General features: G+C 39.5%; 1 protein-coding gene across 2 annotated transcripts; it reads left to right on the top strand.

Moving 5' to 3' along the window:
• Positions 1 to 1,127: 1,127 nt before the first annotated feature.
• On the top strand, positions 1,128 to 21,132 carry LOC146462663 (uncharacterized). Of its 2 annotated transcripts, none has more exons than XM_085085438.1 (11): positions 1,128 to 1,412; positions 12,520 to 12,700; positions 13,311 to 13,439; positions 13,724 to 13,905; positions 14,643 to 14,757; positions 15,386 to 15,555; positions 16,331 to 16,461; positions 16,824 to 16,942; positions 17,328 to 17,445; positions 18,254 to 18,753; positions 19,804 to 21,132. In XM_085085438.1, exons 1-11 carry the CDS (start codon positions 1,260 to 1,262, stop codon positions 20,349 to 20,351), a joined length of 2,346 nt encoding a protein of 781 aa, XP_084941564.1. In that variant the 5' UTR covers positions 1,128 to 1,259; the 3' UTR covers positions 20,352 to 21,132. The 2 variants fall into 2 exon arrangements, with proteins under 2 accessions (XP_084941564.1, XP_084941565.1); XM_085085439.1 differs by lacking the exon at positions 1,128 to 1,412 and adding an exon at positions 7,907 to 8,127.
• Positions 21,133 to 21,951: the final 819 nt, after the last annotated feature.

A 21,951-nucleotide genomic window follows, 5' to 3' on the forward strand; every position in this document is an offset into this window, starting at 1 on the left:
GTCATGATCATCCGTCTACAAAGGATCCTTTCGGGGATGGGGAGAGGATGGTGAGATGGTGGTCTCTGTTTGAGAATTTTCGAAAGTTTAGATAAATATTTCTGCTGAGAATCACACGAAGTGTCATTTTTAAGATACGGAACAGCTCTGTCACGGCCGTCCTCTTGATGTCAAGCACGATGAGAACTCGGAAATTGAAACTGTTCTATTTTCAAAAGGACGTACAACATCGAGCTAAGAAATTGTGAAAAGACATATTGTTAGGTACTGTTTGTTCTTTGTGGCACGGATTTCCCTCCGCCCCCCCCCCCCCCCCCCTTTGAGAGGTAAAAACTAAGAAAAATATTCAAATCTGGTAACTACCCTTGGGTACCAAGAACAAGAAGCTTTCTTTCGTGGAGAAGGGAGAAATTGAAAAAACGTGTCGACAGATGAAAGATCGTTCTTATAAAACATTGGACGTATTATTCAGTGAATGACGCAGGCACACTCGGAAAAAGGAAACCCGAGTGTCTAACCTAAGAATTTCCGGCTAGTTCGGATACTCTATCTCTGAGCTACAGGATCACAGGAGATCTTTGCTAACCGCATGAATGGTAATGTCCTATCAAGTATTTGGGCTATTGGGTTCCACAGATAGGCGATACAGTGTAACCCCACCCCTCAATAACAAGGTGTAAATAATCCGCTTATTTACATGTCCTTATAATATCGATTACACGTCACGAAGTACTTGAAGAATGCGCGCCATCACGTGTACTGTAACATAGCACGGGCGCCTGAATGGGTTCGTTTCTTCAAGTTTCAAGTATCTCGATCGTATATGGCACTTCAGCTGCGTTTTGTTCTCCAAAATATTTTCCTTCCATCAGTTATACTCTAGTTTCGTTAAAGATGTTAACAACTGGTAGCAAGACTTCGTATCATCCGGCCTTGACTTATTGCATTTTTGTCCCATTTTGAATTTTCAACTTGGGTGATCTGACTGATCACGCCCATTACGTAAATACTTTTACGAACGTGACCAGTTGTCTTCGTGTTCGTCTTTCCGTTGTTTTGACCATGAATCAGAGGTCAAATTATGTGTCAAAACTGAAAGACCATAAAACCGACATCCGGTCTCTTCAAACAATCAGATATTTCGACAACCTCATAAAGTACGCCGTGCAAAAAAACCCTCAGACAGACCGTCGTGTTAAGTCGTGCGCGTTCACTCACATCACTGCAACTAGCTAGACTGCTTCGGTGAGCTGAGCTAGATGGCTTCAACACCAGTTTTAAAAACATGGGGGGAAAAGGAGTTCTGGGGCTTGAGTTGGGATTACGATCCACAGTGGCTACTGAACAGTGAACAGAAAGAAATTCAAGCAAAACTGATTGAGGTCTGCAGGACAGTAATCAGACCAAACGCGGTAAGCTTTAAGTCCGTCTGCCTTGTTGTCACTGTGTTGTATCTCTTGTATGCTTTGTATAATGACCTGCTCAGTAAGGAAGAGAGTTTAAACTGAAGAAATGACAATGACCAGCAAAAGAGAAACAGTATCAAACTTAACTTATTCCAAAGAATCTTTCATTTGAATGGCTATTAAGGGATTTCATTCTCAGGACGGCAAAAGCTAGAAGCACCTCATACAGCAAATTAAAAAGCAGCAAGATAAACAGCACCACAGGAAAGCACTGCTCAGTAGCTTTCATCTGAATAGCCACACTTTAGAATTTCACCCACAGACTCAAAAGTTAGAATCACCTTGTACAGCATAATAAACAGCACTACAGGAAAGTACTGCTCAGTAGCTTGCATTTGAATGGTCACACTTTAGGATTTCACTCACAGACTCAAAAGCTAGAACCACCTTGAACATTATAATAAACAGTACTACAGGAATTCCTTGCTCAATGCCTTTTACAGTAGACATGCTTCCAAATATTAGCCCCCAAAATTCCAGGCATTACAATCGCATTTAGATAAAAATCCCGCCAATGGACTGTTAATGTTATCTGTTTTAAGCAGTTAGCTTTGAACTAACAAATTTTGAAACACAAAATTCAGAAATTCAAAATTTCCCTTCAGTGATAATCCCCGCTCCCCGCGCCCGATAACAAACCGCTCCCTGATAAAAACAAAAAACACAAAATAGTTCATTCATGAACAAATATAATACAAAGGCTAATATTTGGAATTTTATCGTTTTTTCGATGGGCACTTCTTAGGATTGTATCCAAATATTCGAAAGTTTGAGAACTTTGTGCAGGGGCATAACAAACAGCACTACAGGAAGTTACATCTCCTTCCAGAAACAGCCGATGAGGAAACATTGTCGATTTCCTGTTATTCAACAGTATTGCTCCCGTGCTACCTAATAATAAGTCTTCTGAACCCTCGTTGAATATCGGCCTCATGTAGGGTGCGATTCATGGGTAGAATCAGGGGCACCCAACAGATCGTTTCTGTAAATTATCTTTTCGGAAGGCCCTTAATCCCCTACAATTTTCTAAAGGGAATTTTCACCTAGAACGTTCGTGATATGGGAAATTTAAGGTCTTGTGTTTTCGGATTGATAAAAATGTGGTTTTAGGTACCGAAGAAAGGTCAGCTAAGATTTTCGGAAAGGAAATAAGGTTTGATAAGGTTTTCGGGAAACGGACAAAACTACCCTAGAAATTTCGACTCAAGACTCAAGTTTCCCTAGAATGACGGAACAGATAAAAATATTATAGCGCTGGCTGAAATGAACCTACCGAGCTTTAAAAGCACTCCGCATAGCCTAAAATTGTGTTTCAAAGGATTGGAGAGAAAACTGTCGTTGGGTGCCCCTGTAGAATTAGTTGCTTTGTTACACAAACAACTCCTGTAAGATAAAAATAATGCTATTTTCTAACCAGGAGAACATTTTCTGTTAAAACATCTATTCGCCGACAAGCATTTTTTTGGTCTTTGGAGAGTTTTTCGCCAATTTCCTGCATTAAGTTCCTTATTGTGGCTGGCTGTTGTCTACTGACTTGTTATATAAGAAAAGAATTATTCACCTCACAACAAACGAATACAATTTTATCTGCTGGGATTCTTCCACTTCAAAATTTAAATGAAAAAAAATGTTAGAAGAATAATCATATTAGCCACATTAACAAGCTTACATTTTTAAAATGTTGTCCAATCTAAATGCTGTGTCTATTGGATCTTAAAGGGTTAATTCGGACACGAGGAGTTGTATAATCCATTTAAACTTTGTATGATGTCTGACCTGTACCTTTATTTCAGCACGACTAATTTTCTATATATTTAAAACGGCTCAAACTAAAAAAAGGCTGTTTGTGGTTTTTGCACTGATAAATGTTAGGCCGGAAGGGGGAAGGGGAAAGGGGGGGACCCGCATAGGTGGAGCATTTGGATCCAACAGAGATTTTCTATTCAACAGTCCTACTGCAGGGCATTTGTGGATAGTTGAAAGAGTAACTGAGATCCCTTGGAAATTTGTTACAAAGTCCTTGAACTTCACAGAAAGCTTACATTTTTGGTTCCCCTTGCGCACATCCCCCACCCCCCCCCCCCCCCCCCCCCCTCGCGGGATTTACATTCCTGTTGAGTTTAAGAAATTTCTTTCCAAACGGATTCGCTATTTAAAGTTTGGTCTAAAAGAGACCTACTATTATAAAGGACTGGCTAGCTTGCAGAATACCCGTCCCACCATTAATATCTAACTCAAAAAACTGCTCCCGTGGAAATTTGTTACAAAGTCCACTAAAATAGTCAGAAGGTCTTCATAATACGGGCAGATAATTGCTGCTAAGTTCGTCTCTATTTAGCCACATAATAATTTTAGAAAAAGAGAGGAAAGAAATCAACTCAATTCTTGAAAGGAACAATTCGTGATCTGTTCTAGCGCCTTTTGGAGACAAAAAAAATGCAATAGCCTAACATTTTTCAAGTTTAAATTTCAATCCATTCCGAGTCACCTATACTCTAGCCAGAGGCACTAATCAACAGTTTAATTCCACTGGGATTGTAATTTGTAACAAAACTGGACAATTATTAGTAATATTGTTGTTCCTGTTGACAGACAAACAGCCTGAGTTTTGGGTTTTGAAATGACTACAAATTCGCGTGATACTTCCCCTTAAACAATGATAGGCGTATTATAATTACATTATTTACGCACTGGTCACGAAAGACAGGAAATCGTACAAAAAGGTTGACCTTTCAAAAACCCTCTACACATCAATCATTTATCGCTACGAGTTTAATATGAGAACACAAACTTGAAGAAGAAGTGAGCCCCATTATCTCTTTTTGTTTATTTGCTTTCCTTGAACTTGGTACTTAGTAGCTTCTGTCTGATTGGATAATAGTCTTTGTATCAGTGCTTGTTCAAAACGTGCGACGTGCCACGTCTTAAGGTTAAGTTGTTTTCGAGACGCCCTTTCTAGAACTAATTTATCCGTTTGGTATGTTTTTTATCGGGTTGCTATCTCATCCATTAAGAACATATCATATTGGATTTATCTTTATTAGTGGCATATGCCTGTTTACAATACTTTCACGTACGCGGCGTACAACATGTACAAAATCAATATCATTTTAATTGCATTCTTTCGATGCAATCTCGACGCATCGAGCTGCATGTATCAAAGAAGAAACCTTAGCTGCAAGGAAGGACGCCTATAACCTGATACTATATTTTTTCAATACACGAGTTTGGTTTGTAAAAGTCCGATTCTAAAAAAAATATTTTCGTAATTAAATATTGAATGAGAAGACACAGCGTAAAGTGCTGTGAACTGGAAATTGTTTTGAAGTCTCATTTCAGTGCTGTACCGTGAGAAATTGCATAGAGATCCAACTTTCATTTTATCTTTCCAGTTAAGCGGACAGACGGTGACTGGCAAACTCATGGAAAACCCTTTGAGTCCTTTTCAGTCGCCTTCAAGTTCCAGGATCTCTTAAGTTAAACAGCCAAACAAGTCATTTCGAATAGCACGTTTTACAAGGAGAAGTTACCCTGTGAATTATGGTTGGAATTCCGAGAAAGGAAATGTGAAAAAAAAAAATTCATTCTTAATGCGACAGGATTATACGACATGCAGTGAGATGACCGTGAATGTGCTTTGACGTTTTACTGGAGATTCGTGTTGCTCAAGTGATTTCAAAACCGCAATAGTTAAATCCTATTTAGCTCTATTAAAGAGGCACTGTCACGACAATTTAATTGTATTTTTGGTAAAAACCGCTCAAACATCCATAAAATTGTTCTTAGAGCACTGGGAGAAAAATATTTGAGTGATTTGTCTGAGGAAGAGCAAGCTGTAATAAGTTGTTAGTGATGTCTCTGAAAAACAAACCAAAGAACTTGAACAAGTTGGCCAATTTTTTCAAGTTGTTATCCATTTCCATCCTAGCCATCCGTATCCAAACATAATCAATACTAGTTTCTGTGCACTAGTAAGGTTATTTCTAACAAATTTTAATCATTATTTTACAATTCCATTGATTCAAATACGTTTTCTTTTTATGCGATTCAAAGTAACACTACAAGTAGGTGACACTGTACCTTTAACCTCATAATCCCTTGTTGATTCGGTTCTCCTCTTCGCGATGTAACTAGAGCAATGTTGCGGGGTAGGGGGTAACTCCCCTATACATTTACAAGCTATATAGATATGTGCGGCTTCAAACGGTATGCGGTTTTTGAGCCGTTTTGGTCTAAAATAGGGTTTAGATTTTAACCATTTTGGTCTGAAAGGATGGAAACGGGTGTGGATTGTACAAACCATGGCTGAAAATGGGTATGAATTTTAGAGGCCAGGTATTAAAAAAGGCACCGGAAAATGACAAACGGCTTTGAAGAACCGAGCCGCACACCTCCACCAAAAATTCCGAGGGCTCTTGATACTGGTAATCTCTGTGTCTTTGAACTGAATGACTGAGTCTTCTGGGTAGCTCCTTTTCTATTTTTTGTTTTGTTTTTGTTCCATGCAAAGGCCTCCGTGCATCGTGGCACGATGCACGCAGTTTGTTCGTTCAAACTGAGCTGTTAAAACGAGGAACTGTGTTTACTAAATTTTTAAACATATTTATCTGAAAACGGTCAAAAAGAGAACATTCAAAATGAAAAGAAATTATCAGAAAGCTTTTTATCTGAAGTTTATCCGAACGTTTTAATTCCGATCATTTTCGATGTTAAGTACGTGTTCATTGGAACGTGCCTTGGTACACGATGACTAAATTGTTTTGTCGTGTTTTTAAGAGCTACACTGGTGTCTGATATTTCATCTGGGGCAATAATATCAGTTTGTTTTTAGCGGAAATAGCAGTCATCACATAGAATCTACAAATCAAAGGCTTTGATTGGAGACGTTTGAATTCAATTTGAATTGTTCACACTTGTGACTTGCAGATCGACTCAACTTGATTAGAACCGGCCAGGGCATCTGAACTGGCAAATTGTTTCTTCTACAGCAAGATAAATAGAAACGTACAGCGCAATGACATTCCTGTGAATTGAACACCACTCTTGGGTTTTTTTTTTTTTTTTCTTCTTCTTCTTCTTCTTCTTTCTTTCTTTCTTTCTTTCTTTCTATCTTTCTTTCTTTCTTTCTTTCTTTCTTTTCGTTTTCTTTCCTTTTTTTTTCTTTCTGAAAATTATTTTATAAAAAAATTCGGAAAAATAAAAGGTTCTACATCGTAACACAGCTACGCTGTGTTACGCTCGTTTATGTAACTGTGTTCTGAGTTAAACAAATGTGCCAGCCACACTTCACTGCCTGAGTTTCTCCTCAGCTATGCTCGCAGCACTTTCCCTTTTGTCAAACAAATGTGTCAGCACCACTTAACTGCTAGAGCCGTCTTTGCCATCTGTCAGGAACCGCTATATAGTTTTATTAGGTAATATAGTTTGATTGTCGGGTTGGACGCTTTGACCCACCTATGTCCAGAAAACTTGCGACACTTTCTTAACCAATGAGAGACCGAAACTGAAAATCAATCGCGACTTGTTCGCACGCGTTTTCCCGCGTTTGGCGCCGGTTACATGTATTTGCTTCGAATTCTAATTGGTCCATTGTGTTGTTTAAGTCTGCTGTGATGGGTTAACCAGAGTAATCATTTTGGTTTTGGTTTTGGTTTTGGTTTTACGACATTCAATTGAAAACCGTTCTAGTTTGAGGTCATATTCACTAAACAAAACTCTTCGGGGAGAGGGTACTGGTGTAGTGAGCTGTTTTATTCACTTCAGTTGGTAAAAAGCGAAAGGGTAGCAAACGTTAAAATTTCAGTCACAGGAGTAGACCACGAACCGAAAAGATGGCAATTAAATCCAAGTATGAGAATTATGTATTATTCAGCCAGTGCATGCACGCGCATACCTTCCGATTACTAGTTCAGATGCTCTACCACTGTGCTACAGGAGACTCGCGTGGGAGTTAAGGCCATTAAACTAGGTTCATGGGACAAACATCCTGCATACTGCTGGGATTTGATCCAAGTAGTTGAAAGGGCAGCAGAAATTTTGCAGAAAATACAGCATTTCAAATGGAACATAACATGATTAAGATTTAATCCCAGCTAGTAGGATGCGGACCAGCTGGAAAACGAGGAGTTGTTCAAACTCGGTGCTACCGAGAAACAACTCCAGCAAGTGGTCAGCCCAGAAGGGGATCGGACTTGAACACTCTAACCACAGAGAAATCACGAAAATTGAGAAATAAATTAAATTATCAGCTTACGTTGTTCGTTTCTTGTGCTTTCTTTTGTGTGCACTGACATCCAATTTGAGATACTCGACAGATGAATAATAGGTTAATTGCAGTGTCAGGCAGAACTCATAAACCAACATATCACTTGACAATTGATAGATACTTATACTTCACCATCGCAAAGGATGTAAGTGTTAGATAAACGATTTATAGACCGACAGACACAACCGAAAAGTCTGACTTCGCCAGGTTTGGTGCCTGTAGCCCTAAACTACTCAGCGCCAAATGGCTTCACCTCAAGGTACGAAAACGTGGGATCGAAAAGAATTCTGGGGATTGAGTTGGGATTACGATCCCCAATGGCTGCTCAACGAAGAACAAAAGGAAATTCAAGCAAAACTGATCGAGACTTGTAGGACAGTGGTCAGACCGAATTCTGTAAGTGTTGCCAGAATCTAATGCAATTTTAATAACGTCCCGATAATAGCGTTCCAGATTTTACGTTTCCTCAAAAATTGAAAGAGAACACATTGTATTACGTGAAACAGTACTACTCAAACGTCATATTGTAAAAGTCACTTAAGAATTAAGAAAGGGAGAACCGACTTGTGCAGCCGCTAACACCAAACAGCACCACAGGAAAGTACGGTCAAGTACTGCTCAGTAGCTTACACATGAATACTTAAGGATTTCATCCACAAACTCATAATTTAGAACTGACTTGTGTAGCATAACAATTAACAAGAACGCCTCTGGAATGTACTGATCAGTACCTTTCATTTGAATGGTCACACTTTAGGATTTCATTCATACACTAAAAAAGTTATAACCACCTTGTACAGCATAATAAACAGCACCACAGGAACGTACTGCTCAGTAGCTTTTATTTGGATAGTCACATTTCACAATTTCATCCACTGGCTAAAATGCCGGTTAGAACCAGTCACCTTGTACAGCATAATAAACAGCACCACAGGAACGTTTTGTTCAGTGAAAATTATTTGTTTGAATTCCTTGTAGGAGATAAAGTTCATATAATTTAATTTTTTTTTCAATTTTTTTTTTTTCAATTTCAATTCAATTTATTTGCCATTAACAAAAAAATACAACATAAATACATTATAGACGACACACAATATTCTTACTATTACAATATTCATACTTGACTATTTACAATATTAAATATTAAATTAATAAGTGTACACTCCCCTAAACAGATTAGCGCCAACTTGTAATGCATAATAAACAGGCTAAAAGAAAGCTCTGCTCAAAAACTTTCATTTGAATAGCCACGTTTGGCATTTCCCAAGAAAATCGATAGTTAAGGAAAAATACTTCTCGGCAGCATTTGTATTAACATACTTCTGCTGCTTAAGATGTTATCGACAATATGCAAAGTTACAGCCACCTTGGACACTGCACTTTTTTATTCAACAACATCGGAAAGTAGTGGACATTGTTCACTTTTCATTTGAATGGGTGGGAAAGGTTTAAAATTTCATCCACAGGTTCAAAATTTGACCACAGTAATCTCGTTAGCTTTCTATTTTGAGTCGAGTAGTCTTGCAAAGGCATTTTAGCCTGACTTTGACAGCTCTACATGGAATTTAACAATGTCAAGTTTATGCATGTTCTTGACCCGTTAACCTAAAATCCGCCTTTCAACTGAGTGAGACAAACCGAAAGCCTAAGGACTTCATGCTCTTATCCCTTCAGCAAAAAGGAGTGAAAGCGAGGAACTGAGGGGAGTAAAAAGAAAAAGAAAAAAGTGTTTTAAGAAACAATGGAAATATTGGAGCTTAGAAGCACAATACGGCGGCCTCAAACGTTATCTAGAACCTCCAGAACCACTCCTTAGCGTCTAAGTTTGACAGAATGCAAAAGTTCAGGATTCTTGACGTTCTAATCCTGCCTCATTTTTTGAGTCATCAATAACGTACAGTACAATTTGATATCACAACAAATGTATTCTTTGCTCTCACAAAACATTTCTGTTCCTTTCCCAAATGCTCCAACGCAGTATCGAATTTGAATTCCGCCCTTGTCTCATGATCTGGTTTTGGTATATTGTACCGTGCAACCAGACGCGCGGGTTGAGAAGGTACTTTTGGTAGAAACCGCAAAGCTCAGTTGATACCACACAGATACTACAGACCACGATATAAGAATGCCAACACTAATGTTATATTTTCAAAAATCAGAATTCAGCGGCACCACGAGAAACGATTTCTCCGACAGTATAAATATGGAATAAACCTTGAGCAGAAGGAAATTAAGTAGAAAATTATTGCTCATAAGAATAGCTTGGACCTGCTTGCAGGCGGGATTATCAAAAGACTTAGATATCAGTAACCACACCCAAAAAGGAACAGAACAGGTTTCCTTTATAGTAAGAGCTTCTCTCTACTTCATACCTATCAGGGACAAAGAACGGTTCATTTTGCCGAAGAACTGCGGTTCTATTCGGAAAAAATGCGAATAGTTTCTTTTGACAAAAAGTGAGCTCAAAATTTCGTGATCCACTGGAAAACTGATTCCTTTCGTTTTTGGAGGGGCAAATATCACGTTCATTAAAATGCGAAATTAAGTCAACTAGCATTTTCGTAGAGCCAACAACAGCTCGCAAATTCGGGAAATAAGATTCCATTAATCTTAAAACGGCTTTCCTGAAACTTAAATTTCCAGCTAAAGTACCCGAACATGTAGACCACACAGTATGAGTTGACCCAAATATGTCTTTAAATAACAACTGTTTATATACCTGTTTGTTAGGATATCAGAACATAGAGAAAGGAAGGAACATGCATTTAGAGTCAGTTAAACGGTGTTTAACAAAACCACGTTCTAAGTCATTTTCAATTTTGCCAACAGTCATATCCAAACACTGTCCGCTGCAGAGGGTAACAAGAAGGCTTGCATCCCAGACTAGAAAACTATTTATCTACTTATAATAAACGACTTATACACAGATTTGGAGGCCCACTGATTGTCTTAAGCCGCGGCCTAAGTTAGACTCTGTTCAAATAAATGGCCCTTAGTCTTCTGCTGGTCACAGGAGACGAGTTCCGAGTTGACAGAACTCAGATTTTCTTTTTCCGAGTATACCTGTACCAATTATCGAAAAATATAACATTTTTAAGTGTTGTGATTCAAAATTCTCTTTGAGTCCTCCTGACCTTTGGCAATGAAAGAATCTACCAAAGCGGCTTCAGTGGGAATTGCAAGCGGCCTTGTCATTCCTTACACGTTTCATTGTTTTTGTTTTTCAAAATGTCTGGATCTAGTTTATCTGTAAGATCAAGAATGTTACTCTTCAGCTTATCTGACTGTTCAAAGTGCAGAGAACAACATTGCGTCTGGATGAACCTTTTTTTCAGTAGCATTCCTGCACATTTCGTCTTCCCAATCGGATTTTTTTTTTTTTTAATTTTTTGTTTTTGAGAATTCTTGAAAAAACAACAGCACCATTGAAATTGATTGTAAAGTGCGTAAAAGAGGTGCTAAGTAGAACCTTCATTTAAATGGTCGCACTTTAGGATTTTATCTACAGACTCAAAAGTTAGAATCACCTTGTACAGCATAATAAACCCGGCACCACAGGAAAGTACTGCTCAGTAGCTTTCATTTGAATGGTCACACTTAAGGATTTCACCCATAGACTCAAAAGTTAGAACCACCTTGTACAGCATAATGAACAGCAACACAGGAAAGTACTACTCAGTAGCTTTCATTTGAATGGTCACACTTAAGGATTTCATCCATAGACTCAAAAGTTAGAATCGCCTTTTGCATGCACGTTAATAAACAGCACCACAGGAAAGTACTGCTAATGGTAGCTTTCACTTCACACTTTTGGATTTAATCCACGAAGTGGATTAGAAGGATATTAAAAGCTAGGACCTCATTGAAAATTATAAAAAAAAAAAAAACAGTGCAGCGTTGAAACTGTTCATCAAATGTTTGACGATTCATGCTCGAGGAGTTATCTTCAGGCGTAAGACATTTGGAAAATGTCTCTCGGTTTCGGCTTAGTCACGAAAAACACAAGTCGGTCTTCTTTCCTTTATTCTTTACACACCAGCAAGGCTGGATGTGGCATTTCAAACATTTTGGCACGGCATGTAAGAGGAATGTGTTTTGATTCATATCGTTCACACGCTTAAGTTATCGAGCGACCGGTTTGTTGAAAGAGTAATCAAGATTAATGCAACTATATTAACAACTTCTTTAAATTTGCATCTGTGTATACCAAAAGAAATTGTTAGATTTTGCTGCTAGCGATTCTTTGATTCACTAATTTCAAGGCTGGTAGTTGTTGTTCGTGATCGCAAGAGAAAAATATAATAATATTGAACTCATTAAATTATCATTTACAGTGTTTTCGTATTGGCCAATGGCTTTTGAGTATGATCATGTAACAGTTCAAAGAATAATGAATGGTCAGTTTTGATGTTAGTAAGTCTCTGGGACACAGACAAGCAATATAAGAGAAGTGGCCACAAACAAGTGTCACTGAAAAGTTCTTTTGGGGACGCGCTCATTAAAGTTGTATTGAACTCAAGGCAGTCACCGAGTCAATCTTGTACCCAGAGTCTTCGGGCCATTTGGTCAGCGGTTGGTCGTCTTTCAGGCTAAGGGGACCAGCCGCTAAACAAAGAGCCTGAAGGCTCTATTGCAAAGGTTCTGAAAGCCTACGATTAGCAACAGTGATCATTTTGAACGGTTCATCGATTCTATGCGCGTGTATGCTTCTCTTTCTCTCGTTTCAATTGATTGAGTGAAAGATATTGAAATGAAAATAGAACTTGCAGTATCATATTTTGTTTTCAGATTATATGCGATGAAACCTATGAATTTCCAAGAAAGAGTCTGGACGCGTTGGCGTCGCTTGGGCTCCTGGGACTCATCGTGCCTAAAGAACTTGGTGGCCTGGGGCAGAGTCACGTGTGTGCTGCTATGGTTGTGGAGACAATTGCCAGATATGGCTGCCCGAGTACCGCGATGGTTTATGGTGAGTGTCTTAATAAAACAACTCATCTTATTGGCTAATCGCATCAAGGGAATGGTTTGTAAGACACTTCACGCCCTCTGATTGGTTGAAAACCATTTAGGACAACTTTGTGGAAACATAAACTGAAATTATCCAAGTGTTTTAAATCATTAAATATAGGTTGGCTTTTTTACTTTTAGCCATCAAGTAAGCACTGTGTTTGATTTTGTTTCAAACTTATGTAAAATCACTCTATCTTATGACGATCTAAGTAAGTTTGGTTTGAGATAAGACGCTATAAAATAGAGATTTTTAGGTCGATATACAGGATAAAAAGTCACGATGCATGTGGAACACGGCGTATTTTGTAGACAGGACGCGAAAAAGTGTCAAAGTCTTCATCGATTAGTGGATGAAATAGAGCAAATTACGACACTCCATGATCCAGTCACTTCGCCCAACCCAACCCAACGCAACTCCGTTATAAGAATCTGGTATTAGCCTTACTTTAGTATTAGAATCGTATTTTTTAAGTAGTAACACAACTCCACCAGCTATTGTTTTAAAACCCATCGTGTCTAAGTAAGAGATCCTTTTCTTTTTAATTAAACCCTTTCTTCTCTGCTTACAGTGATGCACCTAGGTGCAGTCGCATCGATGCTGTTCCGCCATCACACCAACAAAACTCTTCAAGATGTACTCAGAAGACTCGACAAAGATAAATTGATTGGCACATTGGTGTTCAGCGATCCTGCTACAGGTAACAGGAATCTACCAGAACATTGCGCAGTGGCAAAGGAGGCGCTGTGGTAGACTAAGGCCCGACCCCAATTTGTCTTGAAACACCTCTCAACTGAGCACAGAGAGGAAGACCTAACTGATTTATTTTAGTCAGAGACCATAATCCATTTTAAGTGTTCTTAATCACCATATAACGGGACTCTTGTTAGTTCTGAAACCCTACAGGGTTTTCTGGAGGAGTACTTCTGGAATCGACTGATGGATTAAACTGTAAACTAACAAGCGTTTCGTTTACTAAAACAGGTGGCCACAACTGGTTTCCTTTCTCCTCCAAGGCCAAGCAGTTAGATGACAACACCATCCAGGTTTTGCGGTACGGGGCCTGGGTAACAAGCGCTGGGTTTGCAGATTTTTACGTTGTTGAATGCACGAGTCCAGCCTTTAATGGCGACTTCATGAATCTCAGCCTCTATCTTATGTTTAAGGTACGAGGAACATTACGACTTAATGGCACTTTACAATTGAATTATTAGAATGCATGAGGCTGGACAACGCCCTCTGAAGGGGCCTCTGGCATCATCATCATCATCATCATCATCATATCTTTATTTACCCTCGGATTTTAGAGTAGCTTATGCAGCTAATATCTCTGAGCATTTACCCACCCAACCATGAGAATATACACACAAAGACCAGACCACAACACTGGGAACTACGTCCCCTACTCTTTGCGAACAGTGAGTGGGTTCTTTAACGTCCCACAAGGTGAGTTATTTACGAACAAGGGTTGTGAGACGGGGCCTACGGTTTATCGTCCTTATCCGAGAGAGATTGATTATGTTATCATAGAGCAGTTTTCATGTTCAATTGAGTGTTGTAAGACCAAAACTAAAGTATTTACTCGAGCCAATCACAACAGACCTAAACAGCACAATGAACCAACCAGAACTCGAATGAAAACAGCCGGCGTCACGACACTTCAAGCGCGGGAAAACGCGTGCGAGCAATTGACGATTGGGTTTGGTTTTGCTTGTGATTGGTCGAGAAAGTGGCGCGAGTTTTGCTAACCAATCACAGGGCGTGGTTTAGCAAAACCAAGGCAAACGCAAATTTACTTTCGACACTCATGCAAGGTTTAGTTACGTCCTCGCATAGTCTACAGTTAAGCCGAAACACATCAGAAATTACCTTTGGCCGTTAAACGTGTTTACCATTTTCGCAGGACGAAGTTCGCTCCAGCACTGATGAGTGGTCGGCGTTGGGCATGCGCGGTAACCAGTCCGGCCCCGTGGTGTGTGAAGGGATCCTGATGGCCGAGAGGCTTGTTGGGTCATTTGGTGAGTTACCTGAGAATAAAGCTACTTAGAAGTTATTGGGCCGTTAACAGGGAAGGAAAGAGAAAGCGCTCGGATTGGGTCAGTAGAGTTAGACATTCCTTGAGCTTTTTACACGAGAAAACGTTTTGAAATCGTTCAGCTATATAACCATTCAGACACCATAACAGAAGAACTAGAGATTTGATTTCAAAAATCTCGTCATAAATGAACAATCAACCCTCCTCCACCTTATCATTGTCTTTTTACACGAGAAAGCTTTTTGAAGTCGTTCAGCTATAACCAATACAAGCAATTCAGACACCATAACGGAAGAACTAGAGATTTGATTACGGATTAAAATCTCTTAATAAATGGGCAATTCCTTCACTCCTCCACCTTATCAATGTTGTTTTGTCGCCAAAACGAATCTTGGCGAATCACTTTTAAAATAACAAAGACAGAGAGGGGGAAAGAGGGAGCAAAATTTGCGAACTTGTCTGCGTTTTTAACAGACGCGCGCAAATTGCATTTGGCTCAAATAGTTGTTTCCAGGATAGTGGAATGTTGTGCTAATCCTTGAGGTTAGGTAACTGTTTACACGACACATGTTTTGAGTTTTAATTTAAGTTAAGCATTCTTTTTCATAAAGGTGAATTCCCACTGGCTGCACATGAGGTCATCGATCCATACTTCCTGCTATTTAGCTCGGCCTGTTGGAACGGAATATCCCTAGGTGCTATTGATATCGCTCGGAAGCACGTGATCAGAACAGAGCATACTGATACGGGCATGCGTGTGGCTGACTATCCAATTATACAGGTAACAATCAATAGACCTCTTTCATAATGGAGGGCATAATTAGTATTCTTTTATGTGCATGCAAATAAGCCTTCTTGACCTCGCTTTTGAGTGAAAATACTTTTGTTTTTACACATGCTAGCGAGGCCAGAAAGGCTAATTTAAATTCATACAAAAGAATAAAAATTAAGCCCTCCATTTATGAAAGAGGTCTATACTATGGCAGGGATGCTAGGAAACAGTACTTATTATTTTGTCACGTTGCTAAGCGATATAACCTAGTGCCAAATGATGTATCGGAGGATTAACTCTGCAGTGTATGTTAAAGTGCTAAAGTGAACCCATGAATTTCGCACTGAGCGTTAGCCCTAGTAAGGAAATGGGAAATCGCACGAGACAAAGAAAAAAATCTCCGACCTCGGTGAGAATCGAACAAACGACCTCCGTATTTGATCGACCGTTAATTGCTCTTCCGATTGAGCTACAAGGCCAGAGTCGGGAGCAAGTCGTGGGTGATTGTAGTGGTAATTGCGGCTATGTGAATTTGACTGATTAAGGGCTCAAATGAATATTATGATATTGTAACCTAGTACCCTGGTACCCATTCATACGCCAAGCCAAGTCCATGACCACATTCGCCTGTTAGACCAAAGATCTATCTTTGATATCTGTCTTCTCAATTCAAAGCGATTTATGGCCATGCTCCTTCAAACTGTCGACTAAGAGAGGAAGTAAAGAGACATCTGTGAACTTCTTTAAAAACTGTTTGCCGTTTTAATGTGGTTTTTTTTTTTAGGATTACTTTGGTAAATCTTTGACGGAAACAAACTGCTCTCGAATGATGCTCTTCAGTGTGGCACAAGGAATGGATCACGTGACCAACAACAACGACTGGTCCATTTACAAGGAGCCCATGATGGTACCAATGTAAGTAACACTTTCAAGTGCTGAATTGTTGAATTTCATAACAGCTCATTTTCTATGTAATGTTTAAAGAACGAGCAGGAGTGTTTTATCGGGTTTAAAAAAACACGTGGTGCGAGTTTTTTGAACTGCTTCAAAAAAAATCCTGGAAAAGCGTGTGCCAATAGAGTTCATAACAATTATGCTTTTGTCACGTTGGAAATTAGCATTCGAGAAAAACACCGCATACTAATGAGGAATGTTTTAAGGAGGAGGTTTATTGATATAAAGTCACTGCACGTGATCTATTATCGACCATTTGATAGGTCAATGGGCTTGTGAATTATTAATGAGTTTTTGAAACTAATTTTTTTTGTCTTTTCTAGTCGAGGTCAATTTCATCACTGGTGTTTTCAAGTCAAGATCAAAGCTGCTGCCAACGTCGCTTACGTCACAGATGAAATGATGCATGCCTGCGGAGGAGTTGGCTACAAGAAGGAGTTGGGTAAGCCTGTGGTTTGTCATGAGTTTTCTGGCCAAACATTTGTGGTCATTGTGTTAGTTTGGGACTGGTCTCATGGCTTAAGCAGTTTGTACGCTTTTGGCCTATAACCGACGAATTTAAAACAACTTGAAACTTAATTCTGTTAGCCAAATCGATAAGCTCTTCTCTTCTCTTCTCTTCTCTTCTCTTCTCTTCTTTTGTCTTTTCTTTTGTTTCCTTCTCTTCCCTTGTTTTTCCTCTCTCTCCTCTTCTCTTCGCTTCTTAACCTTTCCTCGTCTTATCTCCTTTTGTTTTAATTCCAGGAAGTAGCCATACTTAACAGATGACGAGAAGATTTCATAAGGAAGCGATGTTTGACTGATCTTTTGTTCCTTCTGCTTTTCAGGCTTGGAGCGTTTGCTACGAGATGGCAAGGCAGGATGGGTAATGGGAGCTAGCAATGAGGTGCTCAGACAGATAGTTGGAAAAACGAGCCTGTTTGGTCTCGGTGCAGTGGACTTCTGGTAAGAGATTGAAGTTTTTACTTTAGTGTCTTCTTTATTCTGTTTACGCTCTCTGGTTGGTTAAAGGACTGACGCCAGTCTCTTACCCAATCAGAATTTGAAGGAAAACGAAACTATTCGTTCACGTCTTTTTCGCACGCGTTTTCCCGCGCTTGGCAGCGGTTAAACATATTTGCTTTGATTTCTGATTGGATGGTTGTTTGCGTACGTCGTGATTGGTCTAAAATCCTGACTATCCGGAGTCGTGGAATGGACTTCCGAAAATGGCCCGGATGATCGAAACTCCGAAAAATGACACTCTGAATGTATATGGAAACTGTAATTGAAATACAGCGTACCACCAAACAATATTTTGGGTGGACAATAAAGCCACTTATTTCCAGAGAAAACTGTATCCGCCGACAGCTAAAACATCGATAAAATAACGGAACAGTTGTCTCTGATAATCGAGAGGTCTAGGCAATAGACATCGTACTCTATTATGGAGCGAGTTTATCAAAAAAATATCTCAAATGCTTTGTTTATAGTGGAAATGTTCCTAGCTACAAATTTAGTTTACAGGCACTTTACTCAGAAATAACGGGAGACAAATATATAACCCAAATTAAAGATAACAGGTTAAAAATCCCAATTGGCAGGAGGCAAACCAGCTGGTTAAACACAACTGAGCGTGCTCGAGGACAGGGGGTTGAACCCAAGACCTCCGGATTTCAAGTTCCGGCGCGCTCATTCCTGGGCCACGCCGCCTTCTCCACTCCACTCAGTTGAAAATTGCTCTAATAACCTCTATATTTTTTATTTATTTTAGGCTGAAGCTTCCCGATAGTCGCGTTCTTAACGCCGAGCTAAGGAAACTAAGTGGAGATGCAAAGAGGGAATTAGCACGGAAACTGCTCGCTGAAGCCGAAAACGAAGTTTCGATCACGAAAAACCATCAGCATTTGTACCAGGACACAGAGTTTGACAACCCATTTAGCACTAACCCCCCGGCAATGCTGACATCTCTGGACATTCCTGACGGAGTTACGCATGCGCGTGAGCCTTGCCTCAAACCGGATGAATTTGTCGCCTTGAAACTGCAGTCTGTAAAACCTCTGGGTGAAATGGTTGCTGAGTATACTTTTGGCTTGCCCCATGCCACCGATTATACAGGATGCTTCCCCGGTCAATATGTCCGAGTGAGGCTTGGGAAGAACCAACGGTTTCTTTCGCCTGTGACACGCGCGAAGGAACTTGGCAGAATTTCGCTGTTGCTGAAACACGAGACGCATGGAATGTTTTCTTACTTCATGCGCTCTCTTGAAGTCGGTAAGAACAATATGTTCTTTACTCTTCTCGTAAGAGCAACAAAGGGCCAAACTTTCACTGTATCTGAGCTCATATATCTTACAAAAGTCGTAAGAAACATGCAAACATCAGAATGCCACTGCAATGCAGACGGAAAACTTGATCGCTTTTGGGTGTGTACAGTAAGGATTAAACGGAAAATAAATACCTTGATGAAGGGAGATGGTTAGCTTCTAAATCTGCTGGAGCATCTGGGGCATGTTAGCACGTCGCGTACACCCTCTTTCTTATAAGAACGTGTAATTTGGGGGCTGAGGCAAAAAGTTCTTTTTTTGGCAATCTAAGACTTAAAAAAGTTCTTAAGATTTTCTTCAGTTAAATGTAATAGTACTTCATCTTCTTCATCTTCTTCTTCGTAAATCTTTGCGGGCGTGACCAAACCACCAACTGAAACAGCAATTTGTGCCGTAATGTGGTGTATCCGTATTTATACTAAGCATGAAGCCAAATACAACACGAGAAGGAAGCGCATTTATGACCTATCACACATGTGCAGAGAGTGTTACGAGCGCACATTCATTCCTGCGATGTGCATCCGTCCGACAATGCTCTGGAAAAGAAATAAATTGCTTGTTGATATGGTTTTCTTTTTTTTTAGCAACGTAAGATATTTTATATATTTCATATTATTATCGATACTATTATTACGTAAATTACTTTGATAATTTGTAAATTTTAGCATAGCCAATTCAATTCAATTCAATTCAGCCAATTGTAAATTTACGCGATTCAGCCACTTAGCTGTAATGTGAATTGATCTAATAAACCTATCTATCTATCATACTGTTCATTTTAAAAATATTTGGTCAACATAATAATGTTCTTAACTGACTCTCAGCTTGGGTAATGTTCTTAGAATGTTCTTAAAATTTTAGTTAATCTCAGCCTCAATGGTCCTCAACGGTCTTATAAAACAGGTTTTTAAATATGGTATATAAAAAATGTGTAGAAGTTCAACTCATATTTCAGTGCGAATAATTTCCCATGAGTTATGTTAACCTTATTTTACAGGTGATACCGCAGATTTCTCCGGTCCTTGCGGTGGATACGAATACGAACCAAACACGACCAGTCACCTGACTTTCTTGACAACCGGTATGTCATGCCAGCCTGCGGTCCAGATTGTGCGTGAAATAATGGCGACCCCAAGCGACAAGACTTCTGTTTCTGTGCTACTCTATGCTAACAGGCCAGATGATATCCCTTACAGACAAGAACTACAAAAGTACGCTAACGACGACAAGCGATTGAAAGTGTCATTTACCGTCAGTGAAGTCGACCGCGATGATTGGGAGGGAGCGGAGGGTTATATCGATTCCAAGCTGCTATCCAGTGCGCTCCCTTCCCCCGACGAATCCAGTCATCGAGTGTTAGTGTGCGGGGGCCCTCGCATGGTCATGGGCGTGCTTCAGGGGCTTCACGGAGCAGGGTACTCAAGCGAGAAGATCTTTGTGTACGGTCAGTTTGGGGTCCAACAGATTAGAGCTGTCTATGGAAAATTTGCAAAGCTTGCGCAGCATAGGGAGACCAACAACAACGTCAAAAATGGATATTATTAAAATGCCAGTAACATTTACTATAGTAACATTTACTATGAGACAGACCAAGGAAATATCCTGAACTTTATTCTTTGTACTCCAATAATCTAATTGCATGAACGTGTATCAATAAAGAAGAAATAAGATTGAACAGGTGTAGTTATAAACTCCTTACGAAAAATATCCAAAATTTTAGTTCTCTTACAAAATATTGGAAAGTGAATCTCGCGAATATCTGAATTGTTAATACGTGTTCGTTTTGGGATTTATTCACGAACTTCAAATTTTGAACCACCTTGTACAGCATAATAAACAGCATTACGGGAAAGATTGCTCAGTAGCTTTCATTTGAATGGTCACACTTTAGAATTTCATCCACAAACTCAAAAGTTCGAACCCCCTTGTACAGCATAATAAACAGCACCACAGGAAAGTACTGCTCAGTAGCTTTCATTTGAATGGTCACACTTTAGGATTTCGTCCACAAACTCAAAAGTTCGAACCCCCTTGTACAGCATAATAAACAGCACCACTGGAAAGTACTGCTCAGTAGCTTTCATTTAAATCATAAATTTCATCTTCATACTTGGACTGGCCATCTTGTACAGCAAAATAAACAGTAATAAAGGAAATTGACGCTTAACAAAGGCTTTCATTGTGGGAGTTCACCGATTCGGTGACGTCATGAGTTCGCGCCAAAACTGAGTAACCAGGAAGAAAAGGCCTGGGTACTAGACTGTTTCATTATTTGTCCAGTATTGATGGTTTGCATGTGACGTCATGGCGGCCATTTTGGTGGACAGGAATAATAAGATTTTTATCCTCTGGAAGCTAACTGCCATTTTTATGCATGTAAGCAAATTTTCTTTTGTTTTGTCCACCAGCATGGCGGCAATGCAAACCACCTATACTCAACTGTAAGAACTACCTTGTACGACTAAAATTTGAGTACAAGCTTACTAAAGTAAGGTTTTCACATGACAAGTTGACGAATATACGATCTCCTATAAATGTTGATTTTCGTACCTGTGTACTTACTGTGTTATCGGGAACTGACGTGACTGAGCTGCAGTCTAAAGATCGACAGCGTAGCCATGTAGATACTGACATAAACAATTAAACTAAAGATTTATTAATGGTATTGTAAAATGACTTGGTTCACCTCAATAATAAAATGAGAAAGTTATTACAAAATGTTTGCCGGGGCCTGAGTCTCATCAACACCACGTCGCTATCTACGATTTCAAGATGGCGGCTCGTCGCCACTTAGAATACATTAATCAAAGAAAAATGCGATTAGAACAAATTTATAGAATTAATTCGAACATAAAGTATAGCCATGAGGTAAAAAGGATTGTATGGATAGCACTGTAAAATAATTCAGTTCACCTCCGTAATAGAGAAATTCACTGTATAATGTCGGCGATTGGCTTTCGATTCATTGCACCATGGTGACCTGGACCTAAATTTTAAAAGGGTTGTGATGTTTTGGAAGAGGAGAATCCTAGTCCCCTGTCTCCTCACCTCCTCCCTAAAAACGGGACTTTTCCTTAACGTCCCTCTCAATCTTACTGAATATCCCCTGATTTTAGCCAACTCGGCCTACAGCCTCGTCGACTAA

This window comes from Pavona decussata, unplaced genomic scaffold (assembly GCF_977016875.1).
Source record: "Pavona decussata unplaced genomic scaffold, jaPavDecu1.1 SCAFFOLD_186, whole genome shotgun sequence".
Classification (NCBI taxonomy): domain Eukaryota; kingdom Metazoa; phylum Cnidaria; class Anthozoa; order Scleractinia; family Agariciidae; genus Pavona; species Pavona decussata.